Source organism: Cynocephalus volans, chromosome 11 (genome assembly GCF_027409185.1).
Source record: "Cynocephalus volans isolate mCynVol1 chromosome 11, mCynVol1.pri, whole genome shotgun sequence".
Classification (NCBI taxonomy): domain Eukaryota; kingdom Metazoa; phylum Chordata; class Mammalia; order Dermoptera; family Cynocephalidae; genus Cynocephalus; species Cynocephalus volans.
The window spans coordinates 36,309,648-36,334,873 of NC_084470.1; the positions used below are offsets into that span (position 1 = coordinate 36,309,648).

General features: G+C 41.3%; 1 protein-coding gene and 1 pseudogene across 1 annotated transcript; both read right to left on the reverse strand.

Moving 5' to 3' along the window:
* Positions 1 to 14: 14 nt before the first annotated feature.
* LOC134390054 (non-histone chromosomal protein HMG-14-like) lies at positions 15 to 23,667 on the reverse strand. The gene is made up of 2 exons (XM_063113368.1): positions 23,581 to 23,667; positions 15 to 305 (listed from the first exon to the last, which is right to left on the reverse strand). The coding sequence occupies exons 1-2, from the start codon at positions 23,665 to 23,667 to the stop codon at positions 15 to 17; spliced, it is 378 nt and encodes a 125-aa protein (XP_062969438.1).
* On the reverse strand, positions 10,663 to 10,822 carry LOC134391461 (U2 spliceosomal RNA; annotated as a pseudogene).
* Positions 23,668 to 25,226: the final 1,559 nt, after the last annotated feature.

The following is a 25,226-nucleotide window of genomic DNA, read 5'->3' on the forward strand; positions in this document are numbered from 1 at the left end:
CTTGGTATATGGTATTAATTAGACTTGGCTTCTTTCTCTCCTGCTTCATCAGAACCTGGACTCTCCTCGTTTTTAGTTTCTCCATTTTCTGCAGGTAAATTTTCTTTAGTTTCTTGATTAATCACTTCGGCCTGTTTTCCCTTTGCCCCCCTTTTCCCTTTTGCTTGTACTTTTTTGTCTGAAGATTTACCCTGGGCTGCTGCCTTTTCTGGCTTCATTTCCACTTTTGCAGGAGCAGGTTTAGCTGACAACCTCACCCATCTCCTCTTGGGCTCCTCTTTCGATGCCCCTTCAGCTGAGCTGACCTGCGGGAAGAAGCAGACGGACAAATGTGTCAAAATAAGAATATTCGTACAATGGAATGTTATGTAGCCATAAAAAGGAATGAAGAACCTATGTTGATACATGCTAAAATGTAGTTGAATCTCAAAAACATTATGTTAAATAAAAGAAGCCAGATAGAGACATACATATTGTATGGTTTGATTTATATGAAATATCCAGGATAAGTAAATCCACAGAGAGATAGAAAGTAGATTGGTGGTTGTTAGGGACTCCTGGGAGGGGAAAATTAGAAGTGACTAATGAATCTGAGGTTTTCTTTTGGGGTGATGAAAATGTTTTGGAACTAATAGAGGCAATGGTTGCATAACATTGTGAATATATTAAATGCCACTGAATTGTACACTTTAAAATGGTCACTTTAAAGTGGTCAGCTCCCTTGGTTAGAGCACATTGCCAGTAACACAAAGGTCGACAGTTTGGATCCCCGTACCAGACAGCTGCCAAAAAATACATAAATAAAATGGTCGATTTTATGTTACGTGAATTTCACCTAAATTTTTTAAAACTTCACTAAGACTTGTGGATATATACATATACATACATACATACATACATATATATATATATATATATATATATATATATATATATGCACACACACACACACACACACACACACACACAGACTTTTTTTTTTCCTGAGCCATTTATGCCAACCAAATATTTTAGTTAAGAACAAAAGACATAATCTCACATAACTCTGGTAAGATGATAAAATTCAGGAAATTTAACATTAATGCAATGCTATTATCTAAGCTACAGTCCACATTCAAATTTTGCCAATTTCCCAGTGATGGTATTCACAGCAATTTTCCTGCCAATTCAGAATGCAGGATCATACGATGCCTTTAGTTGTCAAGTCTCTTTACTCTCCTTTAAACTGGTACCATCACTCAGCCTTTAAATTTTTTTTCTTTTCTTTTTGATCTTCCCTGACATTGTTGTTTTTGAGGGACAGAGGGTGTAGCTGGCCAGTATGGGGATCCAAACCCTTGACCTTGGTGTTATAAAGCCGTGCTCTAACCAAACTGAGCTAACCAGCCAGCCCCAACATTTCCATTTTTGAAGAGTACAGACCTGTTATTTTGTAGACTGCCTTTCAATGTGGGTCTGTCGGATGTTTCCTCATGATTAGAGTCAGGTTATGCATCTGGCAGGAACACCCCAGAAGTGATGCTGCCCTTCTCAGTGCATCACATCAGTTTGTCCCATTACTGGTAATGTCCACTTTAATCACTTGGATTAGGTGGTGTCTGCCAGCTTTATCCACTGTGAAGCTATTGTTTTCTCTTTGTATTTAATAATAGAGGATGCTGTTTTTAAGGTCTAACAAAACTAATTCATGAAATCGTTTTTTGGTAGCAGCTGCTGTTTTTATTACTCACTCATTTATTCAATGCCTGCTTAGTCCAGGGAGGATATAAAGATATATATGTGTGTGTATATATTTTATATATCTATATATTATACACACACATAAACACACACAGAGAGAGACAGTTATCTATATCTATATCTACGAATAATAGTCCCTGACCTCAAAGAGCTCATTTCTTTGTTGGGGTGACAGGTTTCCAGGTCCCCCTATTCTAGAATACTAATTCCATCCATTATATTAGCTACTTATTTGATCAATTTGCAAGCTGAATGAAAAGAGAGTTAAATGAGAACCAAGGACAGAGTATAATCACTTTGGCCATGAAAACCAAGCAGTTGTTAAACTCTCTTACAAACATTAGAATTAATGAGTCTAGAATATTCAGCTGGATTAAGCAAAGAGCTGAAATAATAATATACAGGCTAATGCACAGACTTTTGTTGTAAAATCTGTTTCAATATTCTGTGCTTTTAAAGTAATAATTGCTTTTTCTTTTAGTTTAATATATTTAATGGACCGATTCTTTGAATTATTGGAATAAAACTTGAATTAAAAGGAATACTGAGAGAATAATGACAAGTAAGTCCCCGACCTGGAGGCATGGTTAAACTGCTGTTATGTGACTGCCAATGTACTTGTTTTCACTTATTTGTTTTCCCTTGTGTGATTAATCTTTATTGTTTCTGGTGTGAATTATCAAAAGGAGGGGGAAAAAAGCATACTGACAAAAATAAATTTCTTGTGCAACTTCCCAGGATTTATCATACTGTGTCACTTTATTAATTTTGTGTGCTAGAAAAATGGTAAAAATAAAATGTAGAATTAGGGCTGGCCGATAAGCTCAGTTGGTTAGAGTGTGGTGCTGATAACACCAAAGTCCAGGGTTCAATCCGTATACTGGCCAGCTGCCAAAAAAAAAAAAAAGAATTAAGGAATAACATACATATAGTTCAGATATTTGAGCATTCTATTATTTGCTTGATTTGCATAATTTCAAATTTATTTTACTATTAAAATTACCTATTTTAGTGCCAAAAGAAACTTTTTAAAAAAAAAAAAAGATGACCAGTAAGGGGATCTTAACCCTTGACTTGGTGTTGTCAGCACCACGCTCTCCCAAGTGAGCTAACTGGCCATCCCTATATAGGGATCCAAATCTGTGGCCTTGTTGTTATCAGCACCATGCTCTCCCAAGTGAGCTAACTGGCCATCCCTATATAGGGATCCAAATCTGTGGCCTTGTTGTTACCAGCACCACGCTCTCCCAAGTGAGCTAACTGGCCATCCCTATATAGGGATCCAAATCTGTGGCCTTGTTGTTATCAGCACCACGCTCTCCCAAGTGAGCCACAGGCCAGCCCTCCAAAAATTTTTTTAAATCACCTAACTATAGGCCCAGTTTCTAACAATTTCACAGCAGCTTGGAATAAATGCACTGCCCGGTCATGTTTTCAGTGCCTTTTTCTAGAAGGGACCTGTATCACTGCCACCATGTACCCAACAAAAACACATGAGCCAGCTGCCCAGAGGAGGGTGGTCGATGGATATTTTAAATCATTGATTTTCAGACTTTAAAAATGCGTCTTATTTGCTCTGATCCTGTCTTCTCTTAGGCCTGGTTACATTTCTAGATCTGTCTGCTATGATGTAGTTTTTATTTTTTATTTTATTTACTTATTTATTTATTTATTTTAAAGATGACCAGTAAGGGAATCTTAACCCTTGACTTGGTGTTGTCAGCACCACGCTCTTCTGAGTGAGCTAACCAGCCATCCCTATATAGGGATCCGAGCCCGTGGCCTTGGTGTTATCAGCACCACACTCTCCCAAGTGAGCCACAGGCTGGCCCCTGTGATGCAGTTTTTAAAACAGTCATTATTTTATGTTGCTCACCACAGCAAAGGTAGAATACAGCACATTAAAAGAAAAATTACTCATAAATCCCATCCAAAAACAATTATGTATAAATAATTGTATGTATGAAACTTTTAAGACACATTGAGTTCCGGGCCGGCCCGTGGCTCACTCGGGAGAGTACGGTGCTGATAACACCAAGGCCCCGGGTTCGGATCCCATATACAGATGACCGGTTCGCTCACTGGCTGAGCGTGGTGCTGACAACACCAAGTCAAGGGTTAAGATCCCCTTACCGGTCATCTTTAAAAAAAAAAAAAAAAAAAAGACACATTGAGTTCCTTTTCATATGGTGAAATATATAACACACACACAATATTTAAGCCAAGGCTTTGTAAACTGTACTGCAAAGAAACTAGCAATACCCACATCAATTATAAAGCCCACCCCCATCCCTCCCCTTGCTGAACCTCTGTGCAGGTTCTCTGAGGTGTAACCAGTGATGCACTCTGTTGTTTGGAACCAAGGACAGCTTTTCTACCCTTTGATTTTCTGGTACATAAATAAGGGGCTGTTCCCACTGGCCCCTATGAAACATCTTCCCCAAACTCAACTGCTGGGCAGAGGGAAGGGGCCACACAGAAGCCGCTGCTTGCTGGTTACTATCCTACGTCTTTGACTTGCTGCACTTTAATTCAACAAGGGGACAGTGACATCTTCAACATTCTCTGGACAAATGAAAGCAAGGCACGAGGCTATTTATTTACTTTTTGGCGGCTGGCCAGTAGGGGGATCCAAACACTTGACCTTGGTGTTATCAAAACTATAGGCTCTTTAGACCCACACATTTGTGCAAAGGCTCAGGGACTCTGAAGGAAATAAAAGACTTGGTGAAACTGCAAACAAAATCCTAAGGCAAAAACTGCTAAGCTGAATGGTCCCAGGAATAACAACCAACATTTAACAAGTGCTGCCACAGGCTGCTCGATATGCTGAGGGCCTAATGGGCCTTATTGGACTTCATCCTTCCTACAAAATAAAAACTGCAGTTACTTTCACTGTTCAAAATGGTACATGAGGTTTACAGAGTGTAACAGATGCTGCCATTGCTCTGACCCTGTCCCCTTACCATTCTGGTGCACCCCAGCCTGGCTCCCAACAGCTGGCTCCTGCATTTTTGTGAGAGCTGTCTTTGGGCTGCAAAAACCCACTTTGTGCATGAACCTGACAAACCAGAAGTGCCTGGGAATTACCAGCCCCCTCGGGAGGCCTTTACCATGTGCCGAAGGTGTGGGGTACAAATCCCCCTTGGCTGGGATGATGGTGAGCTGTGTTCCCTGCAGGATTGAGCTTCAGGTGCCGGCTGTGCTAGCTGGCTTAGTAATGCACCCTTATGGCTGACTACCCTCCCCTTTCCCTAGTCTGTTTCTTCACTTCCCAAATAACTGACTGCATTGAATCCTTGTCTTTGGTAGGCATCTGTAAGGACTCAACTAAAAGAAAGTGGTGCAACTCTCAACTTGGCTGCACAGGTAGTGAATAACCAAGCCAAGACTGGACTATGAAGTCTCTCTCCAGAGTCCATTCTAACAATCTCTAAAATAAATTGTCTCCCTGATTTGGGTGCTCCCAGGGGAATCACGAACTTTGGGCTAGCAGGGATTCAGAGAGGTGGGGGAGAGAGAGGTGGTTTTCTTAGGTGATGTTACAAAGGCCCGGCTGCTTAGCCCATAAAACTCACACCAGCAAAGGAGACATTCCTTGTCAGCCTCATGGCACCCACTTGTCAGACCACACACTGTCTTTTTGTCTGGCAAACTAAGCTGGCTGTGCTGGCCTTCCCAACCTCACTCCACTGTACATAAATGCCCAGGGCCAGGCAAGGGGAGGTCTGAGGCTCATTCCAAAGAAGCTCGCCTGCTGGTTGGGACAGGAGCAATGGCTGTCTCTGTTCCAATACGGTGTTCCTATCACTGTGGCCTGGCAAAATCCAGAGCTTTGCCCTCCATGTGGCAGATGGGCAGAAAGTTTGGGCAGTCTGTATGCCTGGCTCAAAGCCCCAGAAGGACACACAAATGTCTTTGTGGTGGATGCCAGGACTGAACCATGCCACAGAGAGCCTTGTGATATCCTTTAGAAAGGACGAGGCATCTTTCCTTTCAAAGGAAAACCCATGTTTCAGAACCACTAGAAAGTAAGTAGCCAGACAACATGAAATCATTATCCTTTGTTCCTCTGGGGCTGAGTGTGAGGTTGCAAATTTCCCAAGGAAAGCATGTGATTCCTTTTTGTAAGGAATGATTCATTTCAGAAAAGTCAACTTTGTTCTCCTAGTGATGGGGAATTAGAATCAGTATCTTGAACGTATAAACCAGAGTAATGTCCCGTATTAGCACGTACAAAAGGATCCAATTCTGTAAACCTCCATGAAAGGGAAAGGATAATGGTGTTCAGAGTTTTCTGATACAGACTGATTTAAATACTTGAATGTTGCTTAACATAATGATAACTTGATGTTTAAAAGTCAGATTTATTCATTCTAAAGTGGTAATATGTTGCTGCAGTTTTTACATTACTGTCTCAGATTGGGGGAAGAAGCATTATCTCCATTTTACATCAAAATCTATTTTAGCCCTCATCCTGAACCCACAGGTCATTACCTGAAGCCTGTCGTGGCAACCATGAGCCTAAGTGAGCAGGAGGTAGCTTCGTTTATTTTTCACAGTGGCTCATCTGAATTCACAGGAAAGAGCCAGGTCAGCTGCCCTCCACTCAGAGGCCAGGTGCCAGCTGGAAAGTTCTGAGACCAAGCATCTTCAGATGACCTTCTGCTGAAGGGTATCCAGGTCTTGCCACTGAAAAGAGGCTGTCCTTTACTGTGCACCAAGCAACTAAGACCACTTTTCTTTCCTCTCTCCCCCTGGATCCCACCTCTCTAGCTCTGCAGGCTCCCCTCCTCTCAAGCCAGGTGCTGTCTTCCCACTTCCCTTTCCTTGTTGCCCTTGTAGAAAAGTGCATGAGCACTTTTCATGTAGTGCTTATACCTCTAATTGCAGGCACGCTGACTAAGAGAAAGAAAATCAACAAATACGGGAAAGAAGTTTTTTTCAGACAATTATAAAACTGAAGAATGGTTATTGTGAAATTAAATGAGGTCTTTTAGAAAAAGTATTCAATCCAAGGAAATAAAAGAAATGGTAGATTTGCAAAGCAAAGTCCTGACATGGTAAGCTGGGCTATCTCAGTAATACTGACCGAGCTGTCAGTGTTCACACTCTAAGGGTCTAACCCAGCACATCCAATAGAAATATAACGTGAACCACATATGCAGTAAAATTTTCTAGAAGCCACATTAAAAAAGTAAAAAGAAACAGGTAAAAATGTTTTAATAACATATTTTATTTAACCAAATATAATTCCAATGTGCAATCAATTAAAAAGTTAATGAGATAGCTTGCAATCTTTTTTCCATCCGAGTCTATAAAATCTCGTCTGTATTTTATACTTAGTACGTGTCTCAGTTTGGACCAGCCACATTTCAAGGGCTCCATAACCACATGTTGATAGTAGCTGCTGTATTAAATGACACAGATCTAACATGTCTAATCTTATTTCACCCTCCCTGCAAGATGAGACCTATTACTATTCCCATTTTACAACTGGGGAAACTTAAGCTATGAGCAGTTAAGTAACCTGTCAAAAGTGATCAGTAACGAATGATGGTTTGTTAAACAGAACCTGTTTGAATCCTGGTTTTGCCGCTTCCTACTTCCGTGACCTCTGGCAGGTTGTGATACTAGGTCCAGGTCCAGCTACCTACCCTCTTTTAAAAGCAAACTACTCCAAAATCAAATGATGGTGGAAATGGAAGTCAGCTTTTATTCAGGAACACCAGTGACCTAAGGAGAGATGTTAGGCTAACCCATCTCCCCAGTAAACCTGAAGTAGAAAGGTCAAACTAAAGTCATCTCAAAGACTCTGATTTACTGAGGGGTTTTTAAAGAGGAGGCTGAGGGAATTGAACAAGGGAAATGAAAAGCAGGAGGGAGGGGGACACAAGCTATGGGGGCTCCGTGCAAGGACCCAGGTGCAAGGTCTTGCCAAGACTTTGTGTGGTTTCTGCTCCGTCCTTGCTGTTATCTCAGGATTGGGATAGTATGTGCGTGTCTGCAAGTCTGCAGCTCCAGGCTGGCTGGAAGCCAACTTTACATTTATGTAAATAATGTCATCTTGCCACATAACCTAGGTTCAAAATACCAATAACCACAGGAAAGGAGGGAACTCAGAGAAATGCATGCCAAGAAAAAAAACTATGTTCTTTTTTATTTTTTTATTTTAGTTTATCAATATATGATATAGTTGATTTTCATGTCCCTTTACCAATTCCTCCTTTTCCTCCCTCCCTCTCCCCCTCCCCCCCATAAACATCATATCTGTTCACTTGTCTTGTCTTAACAAAGTCAAGGAATTGCTGTGATTGTTGTGTCTTCTCTCCCCTCCCTCCCCCCATTGAAAACTATGTCCTTTTAAAATCTTTTAGAGACTGTGAGGTTTTAGGTGCCAATGTGGCTTCAGTCCTGCTCACTCCCTTGTTTAAAGTCCCCTAGCCTCAATTTTCCCATAACTGGAGTGAAAGAGAAAAAATGATACTTACTCTCAGGTGGTTGTAAGGATTAGGGATCGTGCATGAGGAGGAATATCAAGGGCTGGCACATAAAAAAGCTTAACAAATGTTGGTTGTTCTAATGGAAAGGTCTGGGCAGAATTTCTCTGCTCCAGGTAAGTGAGTAACTGCTTCCTGGGTCTAAGAGCTGAAAGCAGCCCCTCCTGCTCTTGTCAGTAGTCTTTCGCCATGCCCAGCACCTCATGCAGCCCCTCTGCTGCCCCAGGTCCATACTGTCCAGCCTGCCAGTTGTTGCCCCCCAGGGCAGCTGCACTCCCTTCATGTCAGACCCAGGAATCTCTCCCTAACCCCTGTCTTTTCCTCTGTGAGACCTGCTTTCTACTGTTAAGCCAATATGAAGCATTACATGTCTATTCTCATTATCTGCTACTACGTGAACATGATCCTAAAATTTAATGGCTCCAAACAACATTTGTTTTGCTCACCAATCTGCAACTTGGGCATAAATTCAACAGCCAAATTTGAGAAGTGTTTAGTGTACCTACTCAGTGCCAGGCACTATGCAGATTCTGCAGACTTAGAAATGAGGCTCATTTAGAGTCCCAGCCTCCCAGGGAGCCAAGAATCTGGTAGAAGTGTCCCCACAGAGGTGCCAGCTTCCTGCCCCCATGTCAGCCATTCTGCTCCTCAGGAAGGTCATGCCTCAGGAATTCCTTGTTAATCCAGGTGGCATCAGTCACCCCACTTCCAGGGACATGAGAACCCAGGGAGGACTGTAATGTAGATAAGGGTTTGGGTAGGACAGCCATTTGGGAAATGTACTAAAAGGGATTCCTGCTACATAATTCCTTACTCCTGAAGCAGGAATTTTTTTGGTTTTTTACTTAAAAAAGCTTCATTGTGGTTAGACTTCCTCATAATTGCACTTTTAAATATTCCCAGTTCTAGGTAAAAAGAACCGTCACATCTTCTAGGGGCTTTTGGTTCAAGATGGCTGACTAAACTTATGTGTTTATATCTCTTCCCTATGTAAATCCCACTGAAACAGTGGAAGAAATGTAACAATCCCATAAAACTGTGGCAGCATTGGGCGCTGGGAGAAATGCCACCAAGAGATAAGACCAGTGAAGAATTTTCAGGTGAGTGGAACAGCAAAAACCTCAAGAAACTGCAGGACTCGGCCCTATATAACCCAGAGGAAGTGTTTCCCCAAAAGTTAAATTTCCCAGCAGAATGATGGAAAAACCCCAAGAAAAAAGGCAGCAAGAGCTGGAGGAAGAAGTGAGCCATGAGTAGTCATCTAGATAATTAAATAAAAGGCAGTAAAACTAACCCTTGGTCCTAAGAGGCTGACTCTGGGATTTGTCCCTCAGGAAGATCTGTGAGAACCTGGTCAGAAAAAGGAAGTTCTCTTTAGGAAACTCCCTGAGTGGGTGTTGGGCCCTCTACTCCTTGGGCAGTGTCCCCAATAACCTTTGTTGCCATGAGGAACTGGTAGCTCCACACTAGGAGACATTGGGAAGGAAAGGTTGCCCAGTTGTGTGTGCTCTGCTGCCCCACTCCCCCATCTCTGGAGCAATGGCTCACCTTGTCAGAACATGCACTGGCTGGCAGGAGTGCAAGGACTGTGCTGTTCCACCTAGACCATCTCCACAAAATATAAACAGACAACCAAACATCAGATACTTGAGGAAACTCAATAGCATGGAGGAAAGTCATCTAAATTCATACAAGAAGCTGAAGAAAGCCTTAAATTATGTACTACAAGTCTTCTCAGAGATAGCCAAAGTTAGAAGACCAATAGCAGACCAGGAGAAAATATTTGTAAGTTATGTAAAGAAAGGATGATTATTCATAATATACAAAGAGAGTCTACAAACCAATAAACAGAAAACAAACATTCTGATAGAAAACTGAGCAAAGGATAAGAAGAAGCAAGTTAAAGAAAAAAAAAATGCAAGTGGCCTATAAATGGCAATGCTCAGTTTCATCAATAATTAGGGACATACAAATTAAATGAGATATTCTTGCTCATAAAATTGATAAATTTAAAAGGTTGATAAAATAAAGTGTTGGTGAAGATGTGGGTAAGCAGGAACTTATTGCATCAGTCTTTTTAATAGTAAAAACCAAAAGAATGGAAACAACCCAAATGTCCTACAATATAAGCATAATTAAGTACCTGTGGTATATACATGTACAATGTACTTGACAATGCAATCATTTTTTTAAAAGTGGCAGATCTACATGTGCTGACATAATGTTTGGTATTAGTCAGTTTTCTGTTGCTGATAACAGAATACCTGAAACTGGGTAATTATAAGAAAACAAGAATTATTGTTACAGTTTTGGAGGCTGGCAAGTCCAAAGTCAAGAGGGCACATCTGGTAAGGGCATTCTTCTTGATGGGGAATCCCTCAGAGTCCTGTGGTGACCCAGGATGTCACATGGTGAGAAGGGGGAAGAGTGTTGTTATGAACTTACTTGCTCTCCTTATAAAGCCACCAGTCCACACCCATGATAATCCATTAAAACATTAACCCATTACTCCACAAATGGATTCATTAAACTGATAAGAACAGATACTACACTTGATCTTAGCCAAAAGGCCGAGAAGCGATGGATTAATCCATTCATAAAAGCGCAGTTCTCATGACCCAATCACCTGTTAAAAGCCCCACCTTTCAAATACCATATTGAGGATTAAGTTCCAAAATGAGCTCAGAGGGACATTCAAACCACAGCTGGCCTCTAAACTATATTTAGGAAAAAGCAAACAAGTCACAAATAAACACATCTACTGTCATCCCATCTCTTTCATTTGTTCAACAGATATATTGACCAATGATTATGGGGTGGATCCTGGGGCAGAGGCAGGGATTCAGCAGTGAAGGTAATGTTTTAGTAGGAGTGCTAGACAACAAATGAATATATCACAAGACAATCACATTTTATGACAAGCTCTATGAAAGAGTAAAGTGGGTGATGATAGAGAGTGATCGGGGAAACCACTCTAGGGTGGGCTGGGAAGTCTTCTTTGAAGAGGAGATAAAGAAGCCTTCTTTGAAGAGGTCTTCACGTAGCTCCCTATTTAACTGGATTTTAAGAGACACTGAAGGATGGGAATAATCCAGCTAAATGGGGAGCTAGATGAAGACCCTCTAGGACAGAGAGAAAATGAATGCAAAGGCCTGGAAGAGAGAAAGGGCTTAGTAAAGCCAGGGCTAAGTCAAGCAAGACACAGGAGCAGAGGACAAGAAGCATGGTGTGAGAGGAGGCCAGAGAGGGCAGGCGATGTTGGCACGACAGTAGAATGTTGGGTGCAATGGCTGGTGCTGCCAAGTCAAAACTGCAAGCAGGGGAATGAGTACTGGAGCGGTGGAACAAGTTCCTGACAAGCTGGGGCACTGTGAGATCTCTGGAGCGGGTGTCAGCATTACCAAGTACAAGGACAGGAGTCAAAGGGAAAGGAAGACAATAAACTGGGAGATTAAATACAATGAAGAAAGTGCAGTGAAAAGGTAGCTGGCTGCTGGTTGCATGGAGTGATGCCAGGGGGCATAGTGAGCAGTCAAGCCCTTCCAAAGTCATTTAGCTCTTTGAGACAGAAAGGAGGTGGGATGGTTTGGCAATAGCTCTGGGGAGCAAAGTGGACATCAATTCTTTTCCTGTTCCTAATGGACATTTATTTTTAATGTGTTGAAAGTGGCCTGGAACGATATGCACCAACATAGTAACTATGGCTACCTTGGGCGTGAAACTAGAAGTGGGAAGGGATTGAGGGTGATTTTCTCCTTTGACTCATATAATTCTGTAGGCTTTGGTTTTTTTTGTTTGTTTTGTTTTGTTTGTTTTTTAAACAATGAGCAGATATGCATGATTTGCATGGTTCTTTTTGTTTTTTGCTCTTTTTGGGGGCCGCTGGCCTGACCAGTTAGAATATCCAAACCCTTGACCTTAGTGTTATCAGCATCTCACTCTCCCAAGTAAGCTAACTGGTCAGCCCATGACTTGTGCCTTCTTAAAACAGTAAAAATGAAGGACGGGATTAGTAGAGGGGAAAAAAAAAAACCCACATAACATTACATCACCCCCATCACAAATATTAACAGGATAATTTTCACAGACAATAATGGGTCTCAGAGAATACAGGTTGGCATTACTGGGTTCCTCCGATACCGTAAAATCAGCAACTAGACTTCGACGCTCACGTTCCTAGTCACTGTTCTAATACCAATAATGAGCAGTAAGGAACCATAATAGGTCCAGGGGCCAATATAATTGATTTGGTAGTCCAAGACATCCTCAAATTTTAAAAGGAGGTGTCATTAAGAAGCTATCATCCTAAAACTTATCTTGATAAGATTAAAAAGAATTATCTTTTGAAGCTGAAAATCGAAAAAGAAGAGCTTGTGATATGTTGGATGCTTCTGAATCTGTCCCTATTAAATATCACTGGTATCTGCTTCTCCTCCTTCTCTATCTACCCTCCTTGCTGGGGAGATTCCTTTGTTGAGTTTCAGGAGAAAGAGCTTTTTTTTTTTTTTTTTTCCCCAGCTGGCTGGTTCTGGGATCCGGACCTGCAACCTTTAAGGCTGCAAATTGTGGGTTTTTCGGTTTTTGTTTTGGCAAGAATGAATTATCTTAATGACAAAAAACCTTTTAGGAGCTATCTACCTGTGCAAAGATGCCTCACCAGCAGTGTTTGTGGTTTAGGATGGGCGTAGTTCTTGCCTGCAGGTGGTTTACAATCTATTAGCATTTCTCGGGAGGAAGCTGTGTCTCACACTCCCAGAACGCTGGCTTTTCAATGCCACTCTCCAGTCCCTCCCAGAACGCTGGCTTTTCAATGCCACTCTCCAGTCCCTTCCAGAACGCTGGCTTTTCAATGCCACTCTCCAGTCCCTCCCCAAAATGTATTGAATCTGGATCACTGCGGGGGAGGGCGAAGGAATCCACACTTTAAACAAGATTCCCCAAGTAAGTCTTTTGAACAGTAAAGTTTGAGGAATATTGATGTAGGGGCTGGACTGAGGTTGTGAAGGGTCATTTCAGGGGCAGAATAATGAGCACGTATGTAGCTCGTGAAATGCACTCCCTCCTTCTTAGGTATGTAGCTTGACAAGTGCCATTCATTAAATTAAATTATATACTTAATATATATAAAGATGTAAAGAAAACTGTCAGGCCAAAGTTGTTACATTGTCATTGAAATTAGACAAATTAAGAAAAAAAAAGTAAGCTACACCAAAACACAGTATATCTGTTATGTTGAGTTTTACATGAAATTAAATGGATTTTCAAATATTTTCTAAAAGTCAAGTTAAGGAAAGTCATCTCTCAAATCCCTGAGTGCTCTGAACTCTGCTGTTTAACCTTCAGATCCTTGTACCCTGTCCCAATGTCCAGTGGCTGAACCTGAAATAACAATGCCAGATGTTCTCCCATATACACACTTATGAGATTTCATCCTCCTTAAAATAAACCAGGAAACTCAGGCACATGAGGCAGAATCAGATCCCAGGTATTATGTAGCCTTGTTTGTGGAGCAAATGAAAAAATCATTACACGTTTTATTACATTTCAGCATCTATTTACAATTGCCTAGTCATTCCAAGTTTGGATTTTCCTTTGAATCGAAAAGACCCATAATAAAAAATAAAAGAGAGCAATATTGTATTGGAAAAATAGTAATGGAACTGTAAAAAAAAAAAATCAAAATAAATCATACCATTGTTGTTCTTTTTTTTTTTTGTCTTTTTCGTGACCGGCACTCAGCCAGTGAGTGCACCGGCCATTCCTATATAGGATCCGAACCTGTGGCGGGAGCCTCGCCGCGCCCCCAGCGCCACACTCTCCCGAGTGCGCCACGGGCTCGGCCCCCATTGTTGTTCTTAAAAATTCATTCAATATTCACTTAAAAAAAATTAGGATCCAGGCAACATTCTAGACACTGGACAACAACAGTGAATAAAACTAAACAAGCATCCTTGTTCTCATGGAGCTTTTATTCTAGTTGGAAGGAGATAGAAAAAACAAATATATGGACTATCATGTGGTGAGAGATGATATGACAAAAAAATAAAGCACTGTTAGGGGATGGAGAGTAGGAGCACGTTTTTTGGGGGGTGGGGGGGATAGTTGTTACTGTTTCAGATGGGCCAGTCCAGGGAGGCTAAGGTGACATTTGATCAGAGATTTTAAGGAAGTGAGGGTGAGATGGGAAGACAGATGAGGGAAGGGGGGATAATGGAGGTGGGGACCAGGGGAATTGGTTCAGGTGGAGGGACCAGCAAGGGCATAGGCTCTGAGGCAGAAGTGTGCTTGGTGTGATTAAGGAACAGCTAGGAGGCCAGTGTGGCTGGAGTGGAGTGAGCAAGGGAAAAGCAACAGGAGATGACATCGGAAAGGCAGCAGGGAAAGCAGATCACATGGAACCTTGTAGATTTCAATTTTGATTTTGCTCAGAGCTGGAAAGCAGGTGGAGGAGTTTGAGGAGCCAAGTGTCCTGACCTGACTTATCATTTGTAGATACAGATCTGTAGGGGGACACAGATGGAAACAGGAAAGCTGCTCAGGAGATCACTGCAGAAACCCAGGTGAGAGGTGATGGCAGTTTGGACTAGGAGTATAGCTGAGATGTCATGAGAAGTGTTGGGCCTTCTCTGGCTTCTTCTTGGTTGTCAACTAAAGAGCCAAGAAAACATTTCTCTATAAAGACATGGCCTGGAGCAAGCACAAGTTTACTGAGCTACCTTTCTGTTCAGGTGTCCCCTCTGCCTTGCCCAGACCTTCCAAGAGAAAGTCTCCAAGTTATGGGGTCACACTCTCCCATGCCAGATTATTCCATTTCAACCGGGGGAAACAATGTAACCCCAAACAGCTTTCAATGGGAAGATTCCGTGGACCTCTCTGCTCTCCATTCCTTGAGCTTTAAGGGCAAAGTGTACTTGCTCCTGGTGAAAATGCCCTTGATGGGCATGCGATTTATGAATATTCAAAAGGACAGAGAACTTGGCTCAGGAAGCTGGTTTACTTAGAATAGTACTGACAATGCCAAACAGTAGGAAAGCCTTTCCTAAAATCCCAGCACCAACATGATTGCAAAGGCTAAGGTACCCCCCTAGGGAGTGCTTGATTTTGAAAATAGGCCCCGTGAAGACTAGTGCAAAGAAATAATCTCATCACGGAATTTAAGGCATGGAGAAGAGCAGTTTGGGGCCAAAGTGGGATTGAGAAAACATGTCTACTTTTATCATTAGGTAGCTGTCTACCTTCTCCACTTCATTCATTCATTCGCTAATTCATTTAATGATCCATTCATTTATCCACCAAATTTATTGGAGACCTACTACGTTCTAGGTCAAGTTCCGAGCACTAGAGTGCAGAGATTTTTTTTTTTTTTTTTAAAGATGACCAGTAAGGAGATCTTAACCCTTGACATGGTGTTGTCAGCACCACGCTCTCCCAAGTGAGCCACGGGCAGGCCCTGGGTGCAGAGATAAAAAAGGAAAAGCAAAAACAAAAACAAAACAGACCATTCCCACTTTGAAGAAACTTGCACAGCTGGAATGCTACCTTTTGTTCTGTGTCCCAAAGGTCAAAGCTGCTGGAAGAAAGAGGCTGCAGTACCCAGAACAAACACGGGGGCCCTCCGCAGGGCCTTAGAACCGCTGAGCCCCAAGGGTCTCCAGGGTCTGCTTTCAGTCCCAGCCCCCATGCAGTTCTCTGTCTAAACACATGGGGTCTATCACTGAATTACTCAAGTGCAAGGCAGTTCCAATCTTACTTCTTAAATTGCAGCTGAAAGAATTAAAGCTAGACGGAAAAAACTTTCTGATCTAGAGTCTGAGGCCTGGAAAGCAGCTTGTGTATTCACGGGTTTAAACTATTTGAAAAATGCTCATCATGTAAATGTGAAGAGAAAAAAATTCAGGAAGCAAATATATCCATACAGAATGATCTCAATTTGGTTATATATATATATATATATATATTTATATATTTTTATATATATTTATATATATATATTTATATACATGCACATATGTGTAGAGAAAACAGTGGAAGGAAACATAACTAAATGTTTCTGAGGTTACCTCAGGATGGTGGATTTATGAGGGAATCTGTATGTTTTATTTACCTTTTCTTCATTTTCCAAAGTTCCTGTACTGAGCGCATATTACTTCTATTACCATTAAAAATAATTTTGAAGGCCGGCCCGTGGCTCACTTGGGTGAGCGTGGTGCTGACAACACCAAGTCAAGGGTTAAGATCCCCTGACCTGTCATCTTTACAATAAATAAATAAATAAATAATTTTGTGAAAATCGATTTCAATTATTGCTACCATTTATGCAGGGACCGTTTACTCAAATTTCAAAAGAAGCCCTACAAAGACATTTAGAAAGGTGCTGCTAAGCTCCAATCACTTTACACAATTTATCTCATTGAATTAATTCTCAACAAAAATCTTAAGCCCATCTTCACTTTGTAGATGACCAAACAGCCTCAGAAAGGTGAAAAACAAGGTTATAACGTCGTCAGAATAAGAACATATGCTCAGGGGCAGCCAGGATATTTAGAGGTAAAGAGCCGCACTACAAAGTGTGCACCGATCGCCTGGGGTCTTTTCAAATGCAGATACTGACTTGGAAGGTGGGCAGGGCCTGAGATGCTGAATTTCTAACAAGCTCCCAGATGCTGCTGGTCCCCAGACCACACAGGAGGAGGAGGGTCTGAAGTCAGAGGGCTCCTGTTAGAATCCTGAAGACTGATTAGCTGTGAGACTGTGGATCGCATACCTCTCTGTGTCCCGTTTTTCGCATCTATAAATCAGGAATATTAGTTTCTACCTCATGGGATGGTTATGAAGATAAAGTGAAAAGATGCTATCTGCAGAGCATTTAGCACAGTGCCTGGTCCCCATCAGTGCTCCATAAATGTTAGACATTTTTTACAAAGCCAGTGCCCGCTCCCCGAGTTACACCACACTTACTCCTCAATATCCGTCAGCCTTACTGGCATCTATCAAAGCTTCTCTTATTCCAGCTGCCCCAAGCACAGTCCCAACTCACCCACACATAGATGTAAATATTGTCTAAGGGGCCTCTGTTTGCAAGAAGGCCCAGGAAAATACTAGATCTTTCTTTGCTGGAGAAATTTACTTTGCAGTTTCTTAAAAAGGTAAAGGATCCTTGGATGAAATGTTTTCTTGGGGGCTGAGAATTAAAATTTATGTTCCTGAACCCACTAAAACAATTTTCTGTGAAAATTTAAGCTTTAAAAATTAGTGCAAAGGACCATGGAGGAAGAAACAAGGGTTTTTTTTGTTTCAACAGATTCATCAAAGGGTTTCCTCTTACAAGGAGAGGGTGGCGACAGGGAGAACAGTGGGAGGACAGAGAAGGGGGAAGTAAAGATGAGAGAGGCAGCGCCTATTTACACGCTTTCTGGCTCACTGGTTATTTCTCTAGGATCCAACAGTGGGGGAATAGAGCTTCCTGAGCAAATGTTAATTGTCTCACGTGCCCGGGTAAATCCCAACAAAGAGGAAGAAACAAGTTAGGATAGATCAAAGAAAAATTCACCTGAGTTTTGTTTTTCCTTTTTTTTTTTTTTTTTTTTTGCCTCAGTGGAGGATGGATCGGGAGGGGAAGGACAGGGCTACCTCCTGAGGATCACAGGAGTGCATCCACCTAGGCAGTTGCCATGGCTCAAGGCCAGCATCTTTCTCCATGATGACTGTCTCAAGGGTGATTGCATGGCTTACTTGCACAATCTGTTGTTGGCTGTCCGTCTAGACAGAGCCTTGACTGACAGGTGGTTATGGCTGAGATGGAAACAAGGAAGAGCAAGGCAATTCCAAAGGCTGCTGGGGCTTCCAGGGACATTTTCTGGGATTCCCTCAAAGTGTGGCGGGGCTGCCAGTCTTCCACCTGCAGCAGCCTGGCCTCATGAAAGTCCTTCTCTGGCCGTGGTTTGTTTCGTTCTGGTGAATGGCATCACGGACCCCTGAATTCTTTCCATGACACTACCCTTCTTGAGCAAGGCATTTAGGTCACCCTATGTAGATGCACAAAGGCTACAAAGAGCAGGGGACAATATATGCAGGATGATGATGGCATCAGAAGGCACTGTATAGTTTACAGAGCACAGCCCCTACATGACTTTATTTGATCTTTAGGACAACCTGTGAGGTAGACTTAATGGCATCATTTTATAACTAAGAAAACAGGGATCAGGTAGATTAAGTGACTGGACCTAATCACACAGAAAAGGAAGTGTTGAATAATATTGAGGAAAGCAAGTATGAAATGTGAAGTAAAAAATATGATATCTAGTACAGAATAAATGTTCCCCAACTTGACATGAAGTTTGGTGGAATTTATATTCTGGTCAGGCTGAGGCTATTTTAGGCAAACAGCTTACTATTTATGCACCTCTATGTACTTTTCCATTTGTGGCTGTTTTGACAGCTGTTTATTCATTTGTTCATTCATTCATTTATTCATTCAACAAATATTTATTGATTGACTCCTGTGTGAAACACAAGAGGATGGAAGAGACACATTGCCCGCCAGAGCTTCGAGAGGGGGTGGTGAAAGGGGAGGGGTGCAGAGCAGCTGCAGACTCCAGGGTGGCTGTGAGGGTCTTCTTGAAGAATGCCCACAGGTGGCTCAAAAGAGTGGGCAGGAAAGGAGAGGCCAGGAGTGGCAAGAATTTTGCTGCTGTGGCAGGAAAAGTGAGTCTGAGTCGTCGCTTCTAAAACTGCATTTTGTAACTCGGTTCTTTGTGTTGAGTGGTTCTAGGTTCAGCACAAGACATTCTAGAAAGTTATAAATTTGCATATTCTTAGAGTTTGAAATTCAGTTGATGCAAATTGTAATCGTAATCTATTGTTGGGCTCTGGAGTCAGAAAATCCTGAGTTTGAGTTCTGACTCTGCCACCTTACATTTGAGTGGCTCTGCTCTGCTATTTAACCTTTCTAACCCTCAGTTTTCTCATCTGTAGATTGGGGATAATAAATGCAGCTACCTTAAAAGACTGATGTTTATATCAGATTAAGTGAAATAATGCAGGTAAAGTGCATAGGATGTAGTAAGCAATCAGTACATATCAGCTAGCATCAATAACTCTGTACCACCCCCCAAAAGAATATGTTTAGGAGCTTTTGAGTAAAAACAGGCTCTGGTTTTTCTGAAACCACTTTTTCTCTTTATAACCAATCAGACATGATAAAAGATAATTATAATTTTTCAATTGTGTGATGTAGTTAGTTGCCTTACCATAGCTTGCTGATATTTGGGTTTTTTTTTTTCCCTCTAGTGGGTTGATGTATGTATTTTTAAATCTACTTCAGAGATTTTACTGGTGTTTATATAAAGTTATAATAAATATTTCCAGCGTTAGGACTATTAGAGTTACCAAATTAAACATATTATATTTCTGGTGTTTGAAGCCAAATAGAAAGGCTGGGGGGAAAACCTCCTAGTGCCCTTAGTGGCAGAGATCTTTTGAGGAATGCAGTGTTCACAGCTACCTCTACTGTGTATGGGCATAAAATGTGATTGCTCTGGCTGAGGGTTCTGGGGCTCAGATGCTGTTTGCCAAGTATGATTTCACACCTTGGGGAAGACAGATGCTCATCTGAAGGGTTTAACACCGAGGATCCATTGAAGGCCGTGCCTCTTTAGATGCCTTAACCACAACCTCTAAAAAATAAATTGGTCTGTCACCACGTTTGGGTGTAATTGACCAACTCACTCTCTTGATTCAAAAATCTGGGGTGGGGGGGCACTTTTTTCTTTTTTTTTACAGAAATGGCAGAACAGATCTTTCCAAAAACCACATGATTTTAACATTATTTTAGGACCAAGCAAAGCTATTTGGATATCAATATTTAAACATTTTTACGAAGTGAGCCATATGTCAAATAAAAGAGGACAAAATGAATAAAATTGTGAAGAAGAAAATACAGAATATTTGTTTATGGAGTCAGTTCATATGTCTATTTTCCTCTAAGCGAAGTTTTTTTATTATTGTTGATGTGATTCCTTTTTTTTTTTTTTTTTTTTTTTTTTGTCTTTTTGTGACCGGTAAGGGAATTGCAACCCTTGGTGTGGTGTCGCCCGCACCGTGCTCAGCCAGTGAGTGCACCGGCCATTCCTATATAGGATCCGAACCCACGGCGGGAGCGCCACTGCGCTCCCAAGCGCTGCACTCTCCCGAGTGCGCCACGGGGTCGGCCCGATGTGATTCTTTTTATTCTGTCATCAGTACCATTAGAGCAGGTACTTAATAAACGATTCTGATTGTTATTTTTTATATTCATATTGTATGTCTTACCCTTAAGTACTTATTCATCTTATGGTTATTAAAGTGATAGAATAACATCAGAGAAATTCTGAAAAATAGAGAAAAAACAGAAACAAAAAAAGTCTTCTCAACCCTCCAGCACAACGACTGATATTTCTGTGTCAATACTTCACATGCATATGGTATTTACAATGATTTCCTACACAGGCTCTGCAGCCAGGCTGGTTGTCTTTACATCACACCTTCCCCTCTTACCAGCTGTTTGACCTCAGCCAAGTTGCTTAAACTCTCTGTGCCTCAGTTTCCTCACTTGTGCAATAAAGACGGTAAGAATAGAACCTATCTCTCTCATGGTTATTGTGAGAACTAACTGAAATAGTGACTAGAAAGCTCTGGCATAAGGCTTGACACAGTGGTCACTCAATAAATGATAGTTATTAGTGATGGTATTATTTTCTCCTTTGGTCCTTACCACAACGCTGTGAAGTTAGAGAGGCTAGTACTGGTTTTGTCTCTCACAAGAAAACTGAGGGTTGGTGAGGTTAAATGATGTCCACAGTTGTAGCTTCAGATCCAGTGGTGTTTTTTAAGACAAATGATAAATGGTAGATATTTCTGCTTCTCAAGAGATGCCTTTTAAGGGACAACCAGTCATTGCTGCTTGATGGGATACTATGGGAAGTGTCACCTGTGGCTTGACTGTGTGCCAAAATGGTGCAGCTGGAATCCAATCATGCCTCTCTGTGAAACCTCAACTTTACAGGACACGGAAGGGACAGAGGGGTCATGTGAAATGGCTCCATGAGAAAAACAATCAAGCAAATCCAGAATGTGGACATTCTGCAGTACAAACTGGCCATGTCTTTTCAACAAGTCAATGCCACAATTAAAACAAAGGCAGGAGAGGTGGAGCAGTTGGGGGATTGTTCTAGATTAAAAGAGACATAACGAACAAAAGCAATGTGCACAGTCTTTAGTAGAATACTGATCTGAACCTAAAAGAAAATTAGGGAATGGGATATCAACAGAATATTAATTTATTTTTATTTATTATCATTATTATTTTGGTGGCTGGCTGGTTTGGGGATCTGAACCTGTGACCCTGGTATTACAAGGCAGTGCTCCAACCAACTGAGCTAACTGGCCAGCCCTCAACAGAATATTTAGACAATACCAGGGAACAATTGCTAGTTTTGTCAGGTGTTGTAATAGTATGCAGTCATTTTTTTGAAGAATCACATTGAAGAATTTAAGGTTAAATTGTCTTTTTTGGGTTTTTTTGGGGTGGCTGGCTGTTTCCAGGATCCAAACCTGTGATCTTGGTGTTATTAGGCTGTGCTGTAACCAACTGAGCTAACTGGGCAGTCCAGGGGTAAATTGTCTTGATGTCTGTAATTTACTTTAAAATGATTTAGCAAAAAATAAAAAGATAAAGTAAATATGGCAAAATATTACCAATTCTTGAACATAGGTGGTGGAATAGGTATATGAGGATTCTTGTATTATTTTTTCTACCTTAAAATAATGTTTGAAATTTTCACAGTAAAAAGTAAATAAACGAATAAAATTAACAAACAAAAAAAGGATCTTTTTAGACAGCAGAAATTGTGTATCAAAGTTGTTTGGGATGTGGCCTAGCACAGTACCATGCCCAAATGTCCATTCTATGATGGCGAAACATAGCATAGCTCTGCCTTGCACATCTAACACAATTGGGAGTTTCATGTGTATCTCATGAAGAGAAGACACAAAAATACTATTTTTAAGGGGAGAAAAAAAACCCCCACTTTATACTCCTAAGAAAAACCTCTTTAGCCATTCCTATGAAGGGCCAAACATAAATTATGGCGTTTGGGGGCTCTGTAGCATATAGATATGCAATAAATAAATAATGGGATGAAATCAGTAATAACATGTGTTTATGATGTAAACACATTGGAACTGTAAGATTTTTTTTTTTTTTTTTTTTTAATAAGAGGATAGTTAATGATTTTGGTAAAGATTGATCTTCAAACAGGGACAGAGCTAAGAAAAATCTATAGAATTTGAATTCCCACCTCTGGGCTCTGCATTAAGCCACTAATTTACAAGTGAGAAAGTTTGAGGAGAGTAAATGTATTCACCTCCAAGTTCATAAAATCTTTATTTTACTTTCATGCCAAGTTCAAGGAAAATCACAAGTTTTCATTTCATTCTCTAGCAGTTTCCAAAAATAACATCTTAAATATATACCTCTTAGACCAACCCACTACCCCAAGGATTTATTTTAAGCTAAGATACAACTGGAACTAAATAAACTCTAAGCATTGGAACATAAATCTCAGCGTTAGGAAGGATCCTTCTAACCTATCCGCCTATTGCAGTCAAGGAGACAGTGATGCCAAGGAATGACCAAGAGTTGTGGATAACCGGCTTCTTCACTATTTGAGGGTTTCTGAATATACATCTTTACTTTTTATAATTATAGGAAAAAATCTGTTTTCTAGGAAAAGTTATGACTCTCAACCCCTTAATATAGTAAAAAAGAACCCTAAGAAGAAGACAAATATCCCTCCAGATTATTCAATTCTAAATCTCTCTCCTAGACTAGATATAAGAACCTGAATAGCACATAGAAGTTGCAGAAATTGGCCTTTTGAAACAAAAAGAGCTGATTATGATAGTTTTATTGCTTCCAGGAATCCAATGTGCAAATCTTCTAGGGTAGAATAAGCATGTCAGGAGCCTGAACATTGTAACCATTTTCCACACTTGCTCATTTTGTGATTGAAAAACTTCCCAGAGAAGTTCCTTGTGTTTCAAACTTTGAAAATCCCAACTTGCCCACAGCCAGTTTTCTTTTAGATCACTTGATTTAACACTTATAAGCGGCTGGACTCCCTTTCCATCTAAAGAGAAGGAAAATTAATTCCAGGTAATGGACACAAATCCTCTGAAAAGATCCTTCACCTGACAGATTTCCAGACAATTTATGCAGAAACATCATACACGTGGGCTGTTTCTGACTCACTCATTTAGAGAGGAGCATTTCTGGGCAAAACCCAGATGTTTTCTGGCTTACCTGTTTGTTCATGCTCTTCCAGGGGCTCTTGTCACCGTAGAAATCAATCAACAGATGGTTACTCAGCTCCTGGCATGAGCTTGGCATTGGGCTGGAGTTGGAATAGGGCAAGTGTCCTCCCCCGCTTTTGCATACAATTCTCAACCAACAAGAAACAGCATAAAAGAGTTGGTTTGGCTGCATGTGCTCTTCTAATTCATTAACTCTGCAACAGCCAAAGAAAGCTTAAGGTAGCTGAACTGAGCCTTGAAAAAATATGTTAGGCCAGGATACATGTTAGACTCAACTGAAGATAGCTACTATTTTATTGGGTACTTAGGCAATGCCAGGCACTGGACTCAGCATTTTACCTTCAAAAATCCTTATGAAGTGAGTGTTATTATCCTAGTTTTACATATGTAGCAACCAACGTTCAGGCAGATTTAAAAACTTTCCCAAAACACGCAGCTAGTAAGAGGCAGTGCAGATATGGAAACTCAAGTCTGTTCATTCTCTTAACTGCCCTGAGCTGCACTGACTGCTCCCTAGGATGGAGGAGTGGGGAAGAATGAAGCCATGGGAAAAGGGGGAAAGGATACTCCCCAACTTTCAGCCCCTGACAACCTGTAGGGAACCCAATGGTGACATGTGTACTTTCAGCCCCACAGCCAAGTGACCATGCCCACCATTTTCCTGTTTTCTAGTACTGTAATGGCTGGATTCCTTGTAACACTACGTCACCAAGATCTAAAAAACTTCTCAAGATGACTAAAGCCAGGAATGCAAAAGGGGATATAGGAATCTTTGCTTCTATCCTCTCAATCGCATTGGGCAAAAATCTGTCTCTGCTTCACTGTGAGATTTAGGACAGTCTAAATCTCAGTGAGTGTAATTCAGGAAGCAAGAGGTGACTGTGTATTTGTGTGCACACACATGTTGTGTATGTGTTGAGTAGTGAATCTGTGCCCAGTGCAATGCCCACTGCTGAGGGGATATCAAAGGCTCCAAGACAATCCACCTCCCTGGAAGGCAGTGCTGGGTGGATGGCACAAGAACACGCCAGCCTCCATGGAGGTTACCTCTTGCTGCTGTAGTCCTTGGCTGCTGCATCATGTGTGAGGTGCAGAGATATGGATTCCACAAGCCCCCATAGTCCACTTTGATTCCCACAAGGCAAAGGTCTTCGTTCCGCTGCTAACTGGTTGCCTGACCTCAGAAAACTCATTTTCCCTCTGCACCTCAGCTTCCTCATCTGTCAGTAGAACGGGATACACTTGATGATCTCTAGAGCTTGGCCAATTTGGAATTCTGTAACTCTGATGTCAAGGTTGGGATTCCTTTTCATGATGGGGGGCTGAGAGTGTCACTTCAGGCCTCACTCTGGGGTCACCCATGTTCCTTCTGGGAACAACCACACCCCCCACGTTCCTTGTCAATTGCTTGATAGTGTAATCATGTGTGAGGGTACTTCAAAAAGTCCGTGGAAAAATAGAATTAAAAGATAATACAAATATTTTCATGAACTTTTTTTTTTTTTTTAAAGATGACTGGTGAGGGGATTGCAACCCTTGGCTTGGTGTTGTCAGCACCAAGCTCAACCAGTGAGCAAACCGGCCATCCCTATATAGGATCCAAACCCGTGGCCTTGGTGTTATTAACACCACATG

Excerpts from the sequence above, each read along its gene's own strand:
- LOC134390054 (XM_063113368.1), bottom strand. The coding sequence starts at position 23,667 with ATGCCAAGCTCATGCCAGGAGCTGAGTAACCATCTGTTGATTGATTTC. Across the intron at positions 306-23,580 it reads GGAAGAGCATGAACAAACAG|GTCAGCTCAGCTGAAGGGGC; the intron begins GTAAGCCAGAAA and ends TTCTTCCCGCAG.